We start from the raw sequence: 13425 nt of genomic DNA on the forward strand, positions 1-13425 counted from the left end.
CCTTGCTTCTTCCGGGATCTGCCACAGGGACCCATCTGCAGTCCTTGAATATGCCCAAATCTGCCCCTCTCAAGGTCTTTGCCATTGCTGAGTCCTCTGCCTCAACTGTCTTTGCCCTCTTCTTTACCCCACTGCTTTCTTTCCATCGCCCAAGTTTCAGCCTAAATGTCACCTGCTCAGATGTGTTGAATAGTCTCCATTAGAACCCCTCCCACTCCCTACCCAGTTCCACCATCTGCTCCCTATCACTGCACATGAACTTCTTGTGCATGGTTTATGACCATCGATAATGTGCTAATAATTGATTGTTGGCCTCTTCAACCCGAATGTGAGCTCCAAGAGGGAGCCTGCCCACCTATATTCCTCGTCTGTCTGAATTAAAAAACAAACAAATAAAAACCGAGGTGAGGGGAAGCTACTAAAATGAAGCTTCATGATATAACACAACATATAACATCCTGGCCATTGTTTTTCCTCCTTTCCCTTCACAGGATCAAGTAGCGCTCGCTCTCTATGAATAACAAGCCTAAATATGCACTTCAATATTCAACATTTTGACTCCTTTCTCTTCATTGTATTGGTCACCAAGTCCTGTTGATTCTTGCATCTACTTATTTTAGCATTTTGTCCTACTCTCATCCTTCAACAGCAACTCTAATCACCCCAATACTCTCCTGCTCCTTCCATCGGTCACTGAAATGACCTAATTGTCCTCTCAGATGTCAGTCTCCATGGATCCTCTTTCTGACAAATGCATCTTCTAATGTCTCTTTAACCTGCCCTTCCACTTGCCAAAAAAAGAAAAATCCATATTCTGACTTACAGTAGGTCCAAAATTCACAAAAATCAAATTATATTCAACTATATTTTCCCCCCTGAGTCAGTCAATAATATTTCCCACTATTCCTTTAAATAATTTCTCTGGTCTAGTCAAATGCTGGCTTTTCTAATGCTCAAAATAAATCAAGTTCATTCCTCTCCTTGTATTTTCACTTGGCCACATCACAGACTCAGAGGCTCTATTCCCCCCTTCATCAATTGAAACCAAAACTTTTTCTTCAAAGCAGAGTTCACATTCAATTTCTCTAGTTAAACCTTTCCTTCCAGTTCCAGCCCACATAATATTTCCTTTTTCTCAATTCTAATAGCACTTAAACCATGGTTCCATGTACGATGTGAACATACTTGTTTCTGTTTTTCTTTAGTTATTTCATACGTGCAAATTTTACCTTGCACATTGGACTGCAGGCAGACCGTGTTCTTTACACCCCTGGCAGTGGCAGAAGTAGCACTGGTTCAACAGGAGCTATTTACATCGACTTACTAATTTACATGGTCCTGAGCATGAATCCTTCAGGGACAAACACCAGTTCTAGATAACTTGCAATTCCCTAACAGAACATACTGTCTCTGACCCCTGATCTAGCCTACATGAACTCCCAAGGCCTCAACTGTTTCCTTTCCGCCTTTACTCACCTGGAAAATTCCTAGTTATCTTTCCAGTCTCAACTAGGACACTCACTAAGGAAAGTGTTCCTTGCCCCTTTTCTCATCTACCCCAATATCTATGTAAAGTGTCACTCCTACCCACTTCCATTAAAAGTTCTGAAACATACCTGACACACTATAGGGTAAATGATTATTGGCTCTTTTGGCCCCTCAACTGGTCCTTGTGCAACTTAAGCTCAAATTAATTGATCTTTTATTGTTGCAGTAGCAGAGTGATGCTGTTTTATTATTTGTTGAGTCAACAAATGAACGAATAAAAAATTAGTAATGAAATCTATTGAAAGAGCTAAGAGTTTAGTATAATCGGTATCACTTTAGCATTATGTCATGCTAGTAAGCCATGCTTCATACCACTTAGAATGCCTAGTTCTTTATTCCAGAAATAATTATCAGGCACCCACTATGTGTCAGACATTGGGAATACAGAAAAGATTCAAACACATCAAATCCCTTGACCTCACAGAACTTGCATATCTGTGATGAGAGAGGCAATGAAGGATGGTTTTTGCTCCAACTGAGTTGGAAACCACGGAAGGTTCTGAGCAGAAGGTTCCTTTCTGCAAGGATCCTGACACTGAGACGATGCCGGCTGGGACCAAAATGGTAGTTAAAAGGTGGGTCTCCTTTAAAGGCAGAGCCGACAGAATTGGCTGGTAGTCGGAAAATGAGGAGAGAGAGAGAGAGAGAGAGAGAGAGAGAGAGAGAAAGAGAGAGAGAGAGAACAGTAAAAAATGGATTTTAGTCTATACAACTTTGGAATGGAATTTGTGAAGGGTTTGGAAGGCCATGATTTTGGAAAGAGTATATAGATATATGCAGCGGTTCTCTAAAATTAGTCCTTAAATTTTAACATTCCATTTTGTGTAATTGAACTCCCCTTGGGCATACTTCCAATGAACAGTAAGGGTAACTTTGGCCTCTAAGGCAAATTGATAATATTGAATAGAAAAGTCTTGGACAATTGCAGCCAATGCAGCTCCCTGAAGCACTACCTGTACCAGGCACCTTATAAAATCCACTGCAATTTATTCTCCAAAACTGTCTCAAGTTCTATTTTTGTTTTTTAAACAGATTTTTTTTATTTTTTATTTTTACTTTAGAGCAGAAGAGAAAGGGAGAGAGAGAGAGATAGAAACATCAGTGATGAGAGTCATTGATTGGCTGCCTCCTGCACACCCCCTTCTGGGGATCAAGCCCGCAACCCAGGCATATGCCCTGGACCCTTCAGTCCACAGGCTGAAGTTCTATCCACTGAGCCAAACCGGCTAGGGCTCAAGTTCTATTTTTAAATGACTGATATAATGCAACTAGTGCTAGAGGTTACAATTTCTATGATTGTTCACACAAGGCTCACCCAATTATCATTAACATTATTAGTAATTGCATTTTTTCATTTTTAATTTAGGATTGTTTTATTTAAGTTTGTTAATTCTATGCTGTGTTTCAGTAAGAACAATACAGATTCTAAATATGTGGCTCCAGTCAGATATCCAGTAGTACAAATTAGTTTCAAGTTACACATACTGAAAAAAAGAGGTTGAGTGAGCCGGGGGGGGGGGGGGGGGGGGGGGGGGAGAGAGTAATTACATTTTAAATTTTCAAAAGCACACCTATGAAAGAGGCCAAAATGTTCACTGAACCATAGATGATAATCTAGTCCAGGGATGGGGAACCTTTTTCCTGCCAAGGGCCATTTGGACATTTATAACATCATTCGCAGGCCATACAAAATTATCAGTTTAAAAATTAGCCTGCTATATTTGGTCAGTTAATTTACCTCTAACGCCTTGGCAGGGCCAGACCAAATTATTTTGTGGGCCATATACGGCCTGCGGGCTAGATGTTCGCCACCCCTGATCTAGTGCAAGGTCAGAGGAGGTGGCCTTGACCTGGGAGTAAAAGACCATGAAATATTTCTGGATGACCTAGAATGACTTAACTCACCTAAGACTGAGGCCTGAGATAGAACAGTAGGAGATCTGGGCTGTCAGGCAGCTACCTAAACAACCTAAATAATCAGTTACTGTGCTTAATGGCTATCATTTGGGGTAAGGCTGGTAATAATGGCTTATTTTTTTCATGTGTTGAAGGATATGTCTGCAAAGCTTACTGAATTTGGGATTCAAAAAATGAGACTGTTTATAAACATACCCTGCAACAGGAAGGCTGTATAATGACCGAGTCTCCTGTGGAATAATTTAGTGGTGGTCATGATGAGTTATAACTTGGACTTTTGAGTTGTCATTGGGCAGAAACAAACCATTCTCACTCAGTCTGTGAGTTTTTTTTCCCTTCCAGACTCTAAGTAGTTTACACAATAAACAGTCATTTCCATAGTAGAAATGACCAAGATGCCTACGCGCCAAAGTTAACCTGTTATTATGGTTAGAAATCAAGGTTGCCATTCTTCCAGATTTTCACAGCCACACAACTTTTGACTTAGCTAATGGAAAAGTAAGAGTAAACATAGTTCCTTGACCTCTTGACGAAGGCAAAAATCAACAGGCTAAGGTATTTATTTCACTGGCAAGTGACCCAGCACAGAGGCATTCCAGTGGATTCATAATGACAGGTCACTACAGATTCCTCTCAAAGGGAAATTTTAAGCGAGAGTTCGTCCATAAATTGTCCATGCTTTCTTCTTTAGGGCTTTGATAGAAAGTACTGATTCGAAACCTTATATACTTGATTTGTCATTTGTCAATGACACCAAAGAATAAAATGAAAATTTTTAGAAACTTAATTCACACCCCAAAATCAGAGATCAAGCCCAGGAGAGGCATTCTCATCACAAGCATAAGTGGACAGGCAGAACTCGGTTTTGCACTTATATTTTCTTTCACTTAAAATTTCTTCATAACTGTGATGGGTCAGTTTCCTTCCTTATCTTGAATATTATGCTTTAAAATGATCTCTTCCCATTAAACCAGACAGCTACAACTCCTCCTGGTCCCCAAGCCTGGCATTTATGTCCTCTGGGTATTTCTTGGGCACTGAATGACTAACAGAAGAGAAGTCATCTACACGTACCCATTCTGCTGCCTAGAAGGTGCTGGGTGTATGCACGCTCAAGCTGAGGAAGAGATCACATTCTACTATGTGACTCTTTATCATTGTAACAGGTGACATGATTAAGAGGCAAAACAGCAAGGGTTTAAACTTTAATTCTTTTTTGTAATCCTCACAGTTCAGTGTTAATTATATATATACTAGAAGCCCGGTGCATGAAATTCATGCGGGGGAGGAGGTCCCTCAACATGACCTGCACGCTCTCGCAATCCGGGACCCCTCGGGGGAATTCTGACTGCTGGTTTAGGCCTGATCCCGCAGGGATCCCACAGGGATTAGGCCTAAACCGGCAGTCAGACATCCCTCTCACAATCCAGGACCGCTGGCTCCTAACCGCTCGCCTGCCTGCCTACCTGATCACCCCTAACCACTCTGCCTGCCTACCTGATTGCCCCTAACTTCTTGCTTGCCTGCCTGATCGCCGCTAACTGCCTCTGCCTCTGCCTCGGCCCCCGCCACGACGGCTTCATCTGGAAGGATGTCCGGAATGATGTCCAGAAGGTCATTTGGCTGTCTGGTCTAATTAGCATATTATGTTTTTATTATTATAGATACTAGAGGCCCAGTGCACGAAATTTGTGCGTGGGTAGGGTCCCTAAGCCTGGCCGGCAATCAGGGCCAATCTGTGGGGCAACCAGCATTATTGGGGGGGCTCCCCACTGGCACCCACCTTTGCTGGCCTGGTGCCGCCCACTAGCTGGTCCTGCCCCCCACTGCCGCCAGTCGCCTCTCTCTGTGGGGTGACTGGTGGGGCAATTGGGGGGCCCACACTGGCACCCGCCTTGGCTTGCCTGGGGCCTGTGGGCTGAGGGAAGCTCCTGCATTGAGCATCTGCCCCCTGGTGGTCAGTGTGCATCATAGCAACCAGTCGTTCTGCTGTTTGGTCGATTTGCATATTAGGCTTTTATTATATAGGATACTAGAGGCCTGGTGCATGGATTCATGCACCAGTGGGGTCCCCCGGCCTGGCCTGTACCCTCTTGCAACCCAGGACCCCTCAGGGGATGTCAGAGAGCTGGTTCTGGCCTGATCCCCACAGGCCAGGCCAAGGGGCCCCATTGGTGCACGAATCCATGCACTGGGCCTCTAGTATGCATATAAGATCTTTGGTTAATCTCGTTCTGCCCTCCCCCTCTCTCCCCTTTCCTCTGAGATGCATCAGTATGTCCCATGTTTCCATGCCTGTGCACTGAGTGTCTGCCTCCGGGTGGTCAATGCATGTCATAGCTACTGGCCGGTCAGCCGGTCGCTTAGGCTTATATATATATATATTTATATATACTATTGGAAACACAATGTATAAAAAGAAAGCCCTGAAGTAGTTAAAAGGGACATGCATGTAAGAACAGGAATAACCTGTTAAAATGTAGAGTTAAAATCTATAAATTGACAACGTTGATATCAAATCATTTTAAAAAGTCAAAATTGTACTCCAATCCTTTGTTTCTAAAACCAAAGAATCAAAGATGCAGGAAAATTTAAAACTATTTGCCCTCCCCCACCACACACACACACACACACACATCATAATTTCAAGCCATTTCATGAAGTTCCTACCCATTAGTTGAACGACAACTGCACTGCCCTGTAAATTTAACTCAGGATTCTGAAACAATAACTAATTCATTTCCATCATTCCTTTATTCAAACCTTTAAACCTTCTTTCCAAAATTAATTCACTAAAATCTAGTTTTCTACCTTACAAAGACCATTTTGATCAACTGTAAAAAATAAAAAATTCAAACAAATGAATTTTAGCTCACAAGCTGTACCAAAATTAAAAAACAAAATAAGTTGTCTCCTACCTATGGTGGTAATAACAGTGCCAGCAAAGAAGAAGGAACTTCCCAAGTCCCAGTGACTGATTTGATTGGAGGTGTTTCCTAACGGTATAATCCCTGCATTTATTGCTGCCACTATTTGCTGCAAGTTTAAAAAGAAATTCATCAGTACACATGAATCACATGGAGGCATCAAACAGCATATATTCCACCCCAGATGACTAATTAGACAAGGAGTTTCAATCCTAAGGTTTGCTTTTCCACTTAAAGTATACAATATAGATTACAACTTTATACTAAAGTATTTAATAAATTCAATTCTATTTGATAGTAAGTGAATGGATCTGCAGGAAGCTTATCATATTGTATCAATATTCATTCATATCATCCATTAGCATATATAGTGACTTATTTACCTTAGCAACTAACTGTAGCAATGCATTTTTAGTAAACATCACAGAATTAAAATATCAGATGGTAAACTACAATTTAAATAATATATATAGCTTCATCAAAAACACAAATATTTCCAAAGTCCTAATCATTTTGAATGTCAAACATAAGTAGCAAAGCCTGGGAAGTGTGAAGCTACAGAGAACATATATCAATGAGGTCCAACAGAACAGGCTAAGATGAGATGGAAAATGCAACCACAATTCACTATTCTCTAAGTAAGTCCATCTATATTTAGATTCTTAGAATCCATGGACCACGAGGATCTAGATGCTGCCTTGAGTAGTACAGACAGACAGACAGACAGATGATGACATTTTAAGCCCTTCTTCAATCATCAGATGTTGGGGAGGGAATGGGGAATTCCACAAACACTAAACATAGAAGGGAATATGAGCCCGACCCACATAGCTCAGTGGTTGAGCATTGACTATGAACCAGAAGGTCACAGTCCCATCAAGCTTGATCCCCAGTAGGGGGCGTGCACAAGGCAGCCGATCAATGATTCTCTCTCATCATTGATGTTTCTATCTCTCTCTCTCCTTCTCCCCTCTTCTCTGAAATGAATAAAAATAAATAAAATAAAAATAAAAATAAGGGGAATGTGTTAAGAGAAAATGTGTAGTGAAAGAAAAACGTAGAGATTGTTCAGGTAAGACATTTCTGTTGGAAATATAGTCTTAGAAATCTTCATCACTTGACTTACAGATTTTAAAATTAGAGGAAACATCATTTGATAAGCAAACCAAAAAATTAAAGACCTAAGAGGTAAAGTGATTTGTTTAAGGTTATATAGTTTACTGGTGAATGGGCAAACACCACATTGTACTAATATTTGGAGGCACTATCCAAGAAGTTACTGTCAAATGTGATAAAGCAGGTAATCCAGAGCTGAAATACAGAATAAAGTCTCATTCATCTAATTTATTTTCATCTATAAATTAAAACTTCAGCAGTTGTGTATAAAATTAATTGAATTATAATTGTTTACATTAACTATGACATATGTTCATTGCAAAAAATTAGAAAAATACAGAAAGTTATAAAGGTATATTATGAATAAAATCTATTCATAATTCTAGAATCCAGAATCTGGAGATAACCACTATTAATTTATTAAGCTATCTTCTCCTGGTATTTTGTAACCCTTTTTACATAATTGGATTTATGAAATATATGAAATGTATTTTCTATCTTTAATCATTATTCTAGATGCAGTTTTTCCTTGACATTACCATATTTGTTATGGAAATGTCATTTCTCAATAAGTAGACATTCTAAAATGTGTCTTATTCTAAAAAATGGTGCCATGAACATTTTTGTGTATAAATACTTTTGCATTTCTGAATATTCCTCGAGAGAGATTTCTAGAAATAAAGTTGCCACATTAAAGATTATGAATATTTTGAAGCACTTGATGTATAGCTATCCAAGAAGGTTATTACAATTTACAATTTCTTTTCCCAACAATTTATAAATGCTTAGCAATACTATTACCTCTAATATTAATATTTTATCTTCACCAAACTGATAAGAATTATTTCATTTATATATCCTTTATGATGAATGAGGTTGAACACTAATACTTCCTTTATCATATATTCAATGCACACAAATATACATATATCCACGTATATTCACAGTATAATTAAACTAGTTTTGAGTTAATTGATTTTCCTTATCTGACTCTATATTGTAACTTTAATATCAGATAAGACAGTCTACCTGATTATGCTTCTTTTAAAAATGTTTTTTTTTTGCAGTTACTACCTATTATTCTTGCACAAACTTTGGGATCCTTTAGTTAAATTTTATACAAATTTTCATTTCCACAGGCTTACCAAATCCATTGCTTGGATATATGTGCAATCTATAAATTAATTAAGGAGAATGAACACTAGTATAATAATAACACTTCCCATCAAAGAACATGGTATGAATCTCCATTTACTGAGTCCTCTTTAATATCCTAAAGTAGAGTATTTTTATATACTTCACATAGGTCTGTAAGGTTCTTCTTAGGTATATTATTATTTCCATTTTAAATTATAACTGGTTAATGCAGTATATTGCTCATTCTCTGCACCAGCAGGTCTCAATTTTTTAAATCTCAAAACCACTTTACAGTCTCAAAAACTATTGAAGACATCAATGAGCTTTTGTACATGTAGTTATAACTATTGATATTTACTGCATTTGTTTGAATTTATAATTCTTGAAATGTTTTTATTAATTCATGCAAGAAAGAACAATCATCCTGTTATATATGAACATAAGTAACCAACTTTTATGAAAAATAATTGTTTTCCAAAACAAACATTTAGTGACAAGAGGGGCATTATTCTAAAATTTTATAAATCTCTTAAATATCTGGCTTAATAGAAAACAGATTCTAATATATATTTCTTCTTTCAATATGCTGAGAGAGAGCAACACATTGCCTGCGGGAAACTCATGAGATAATCAGAGTGGAAATGCAAAAAAAATCTTAGTACTACTAAGAAAATAGCTTTGAGCTCATCAATCTTCTGAGATGGTCCTGGGACCACATCTTGAGAACCGCTGCTCTATACTACTTCAACTCACTGCTCTTATTATTTCTTTTGTTTTATTGGTTTTGTTTTCTACCAAAGTAAGCAAACTTATAGTTAACAAATAAGGCATTTTATCTCAGCATCTTTCAATAACTATGTTTTATTACTTTTCATCTCTTATTACATTGCCTAGTATTTCTAAAGCAATGTTAAATAAAAATGATAACAGACTTCTTTGGGGTTTTTTTGTCACATAAATTTCTCAATGACATCAGTGTTTTATCATTAAATATATTGATCATTGGCAAGAAAATGGTATTTAATTAAATAATTATGAGCAGACAAAAAATTAGAAGGACAGATACACTTAAAAAATTTAAAATGTCTTTGGAAATATCTTAAGATAGGAACACACACTTTGCAAGCACAGGTTCAGTGATCTCTAGCCTTATGATTCCCAGGAAAAACTAACATTTCCAGTAAACATCAAGGAAGAGGGGTTGGGATTTAGATAGATTATAATTGCATCCAAAGTATATTTTTATATTTTATATTCATTTATTCAAAAAGATAGTCAATTGCTTAAGGTATTAGGCAATGGGGAAGCAAGAGAAGTAAAAACATGGGCGATATAGGTGAGAAAAAATAAGGCATATCTTTAGACTCCACCCCACTAAGTAAATTATTTTATTGACTAGAAGCAAGCTAATTCCTCCAACAATTGACTTAATATAGCTTTCATGACCAGCACCATCATTTTTTAAAATATATTTTATTGATTTTTTACAGAGAGGAAGAGAGAGGGACAGAGAGTTAGAAACATCGATGATGAGAGAGAAACATCAATCAGCTGCCTCCTGCATGCCCCCAACTGGGGATGTGCCCGCAACCAAGGTACATGCCCTTAACCGGAATCGAACCTGGGACCCTTCAGTCCACAGGCCGACACTCTATCCAGTAAGCCAAACCGGTTAGGGCAGCACCATCATTTTTTAGCCTGTTCTTTTACTTGTCCATAATGAGGTGTGACATTACCCAGACACTTGGATAAGGGCCACAAATTATTTAAATGAAAAATAAGCAAAAGTAGACTTATAAACAGTATGCCTGACAATGTGTGGGTTGTAAATAGTTATCACAGAGCTGTGATTATTGCAACAGAAGCTTGAGATGGAACTGAGAATATGTCAAATCACTATGAGAATGAATCTACCATGAGGTCCTTTTTCTGGAATATTCTTGTAAATTTATTTTATATTTTTGTACAAGTTCTCTTGGTCACCACCCACAGGAAATTGAATGCCCTTGGCAAGTGCACTGTCATAGATCTAAGAGTCTGCAATTTCAACATAAATTCAGGCCATTAGATCATTTAACAAATACCTTCATTAGAACTGTTTCTGTATATGCCATATAATGTGCCAAACAATCACTTCACCAATAATAAAAATTCACTTTTCCATTAAAGGCAACTTTTGTGGAACTGAAGTTATGTTGACAACTGATGAATAAGTTGAATTGTTTAGGTTAGGGTGAAGTAATGTTGGGTCCTATGCATTTAATCCTAATATATTATGATTACCTGAAGGGCTTCCAAACTTAAAATCTACAATAGATATAGTAGATCTTGGTTGGATTTTCACTCAATTTTGCACTTCAGTTTATAGTCAATAATAGAATGAACACAGGGAAAGGAAGTTGAATCATAGTCAAGATTATGAGCTTATACTTAGAGTTCTAAGAGGCTTATTCTCATAGAGATGATAAAGGTAATTACTCAAAATTATGAAAACCTTCGTTTCCATGACAACAACGGCTTTAGAATCAAAGTTCACAGCATTCTACTGTAAATTTGTGCATTCTTGAATTATAAAAAGTTGATGTCATCTGTCTTTCTAAAACTATTATCAGCTTTAACACCAAATATTGTTAAGACACTTGTTTGTAATCATATGAAACTAGCACAGGTTTGGAACTCAAGAAAATGACTGACAATCATAAAAATGTTCCCATGAGTTCAATGCATGAGCTAATATTTCTGGGACTATTGATAATCCAACAAGAGAGCAAACAAATTCTCGAAAGCTACACCATATTAGCATAATATTCCACAAGTATACGTAAGTGCAGTTCTCAGCTAATGATAATACTGGGTTAAACCATATAATATTGCCAATATCCAAGAACTTTTTGGCCAACAAAATGACAATTTCATATTATCATGCAAAATAATAGTACTTATATTTTCATGAATAGTGTGTTAAACATGCTACATTTCATTGCAGTGTGGTATTTATTACTGTAGCATTAAAGCTAATTCCCATAAGCAGGAAACTTCATAGCAAAACAATCTATCATGGCCTTAGAGTTCTACTGTGAAGAATATATACCTGTCAGTTTAAGTAAAACCCTATATGGCTGAGAATGCTATTTTAGGAAAGCATGGATTACCTAATCCTTATGGGATATTCAAGTTGTGTCCAACTTTGCATATATATGAGAAATCAAGGGATATTATCTAATATTTAAGATGATTACATTTTACAGAAGTAACTTTGCATATTCCTCTTTTGATATCAAATATTCTATACTAATATATATTCTAGCCTCCAATTTGATAAATGAACTCGAGACACATTCCATATAACTTCATTTTTCAGAAATTCTGTAGTTATATGAAGATGGCATTTATGGTTTTTGTTTGTTTGTTTTGGCCTAGAAAAAATAGAGGCATCTACATAAATACAAAAAGAAATTCCACAATTATATCCCATAGTTAAATGGACTATTGTAAGAATTGAAAAGCTGAGATTTTTCTAAATCTAACATCAGTATCTTTTTCTTTCTACAATATATATTTCTCATTTCATGCAGAAAAAAAAGATGAAGTAGTACATTTGCATATTTTATACAGAACACAGGGGATTAAATATGCTATATTTAGAGTCTACTAAAGGAGCACATTTTCAAGGTTTTCCCAGAGTATATCTTTTAAGTGACCAAGACAACATGCAATAACATTTTTAATCTATCAATTTTTTATCATAGTTTCTTTAAAAGACTTTCAAAGTCCTGGACCATGTTTCCAAGTAATAGCTGACCTAAGTTTAACCACACATTAACTAGAAATTTTTATAAGGCACCCTTTTATTTATTTTTTAAGGCACCCTTTAAAAAAAACACCTCAAAAGACTTAATTCTTATAACGTAGAAAGGGTAGCATTTCCAACAGGAAGCAGTATCTGCACAACCATCTTTGGAAAGCACCTCAAAACGTCAACAACTCGATTACCTTCCCAGGTCTCTCCTCCTATTGGGGATTACGCATTGCATGTCAAAGCTATTTTTATACAGACTAATGAAGTGCACACCCTTTTCCTTGCTCTTTTGAAAGTGCAAATTGATTTCCCATTAATAAAAACAAAAGCTTAAAGTCCAAAACAGGGAACCACAGAATTAGTTGGAGGTGGACCGGAAGCAGGAGGCGTACTGCTGGGTGTAGGGTTGTATCCCTTGGTTACATCCACCTTGGAAGATTTTTTTCAATCATAAAAGTAATATACATAGTACTGAACATTTGGAAAAATAAGAATTACAAAATCACTCACAGTCTGTAAAAGAGATTTTTTTTGCAACCTGCATGCATTTAACTTTTAGTTTTGTTAAAGGTTATAATCATCAAACCTGCTTTCAACTATTTTCATAAAACATAAGCATGTTCCAAGGCATTTTGAAGTCATCCATATCTCACTTCATAGAAATCTCATTGAGTAGCTACAGGTAACAGTTTACTTAACCACTTCTCTATCACTGAGTGAATTTGTATAACGGCATCCAAGGGTCATCAGTGACCATCTTCCAAGTTGTTATAGAGATGGTTTATATATCAAACAAGGACTGAACTTGAAACACTGGAATTCTGCTGTTCTTTGAGCCCTGCATGGAATGACTCTGTGGTGCAGCAGGCTAACATGTGGTTGGGACCCCCAAGTCACTGCTACACAGAAGGAGCCAGAAAAATACATGTGAAGCCAGCATACCGAGCCCTGATTTCCCCAGCTGTACGTGCTTTCATGAGT

General features: G+C 37.2%; 1 protein-coding gene across 3 annotated transcripts in view; it reads right to left on the reverse strand.

The window, feature by feature from the left end:
• KCNK2 (potassium two pore domain channel subfamily K member 2) overlaps positions 1–13425 on the reverse strand; it is a 151222-nt gene that overhangs the window by 67110 nt on the left and 70687 nt on the right. For all 3 annotated transcript variants that reach the window (XM_070396722.1, XM_070396723.1, XM_070396721.1), the window contains exon 3: positions 6384–6501. In XM_070396722.1, coding sequence (XP_070252823.1) covers positions 6384–6501 — 118 coding nt within the window. The remainder of the gene's footprint in view (positions 1–6383; positions 6502–13425) is intronic.

The sequence above is a fragment of the Myotis yumanensis genome, unplaced genomic scaffold, assembly GCF_028538775.1.
Source record: "Myotis yumanensis isolate MYYU_CA2020_CCGP unplaced genomic scaffold, mMyoYum1.0.hap1 SCAF_17, whole genome shotgun sequence".
Lineage (NCBI taxonomy): Eukaryota > Metazoa > Chordata > Mammalia > Chiroptera > Vespertilionidae > Myotis > Myotis yumanensis.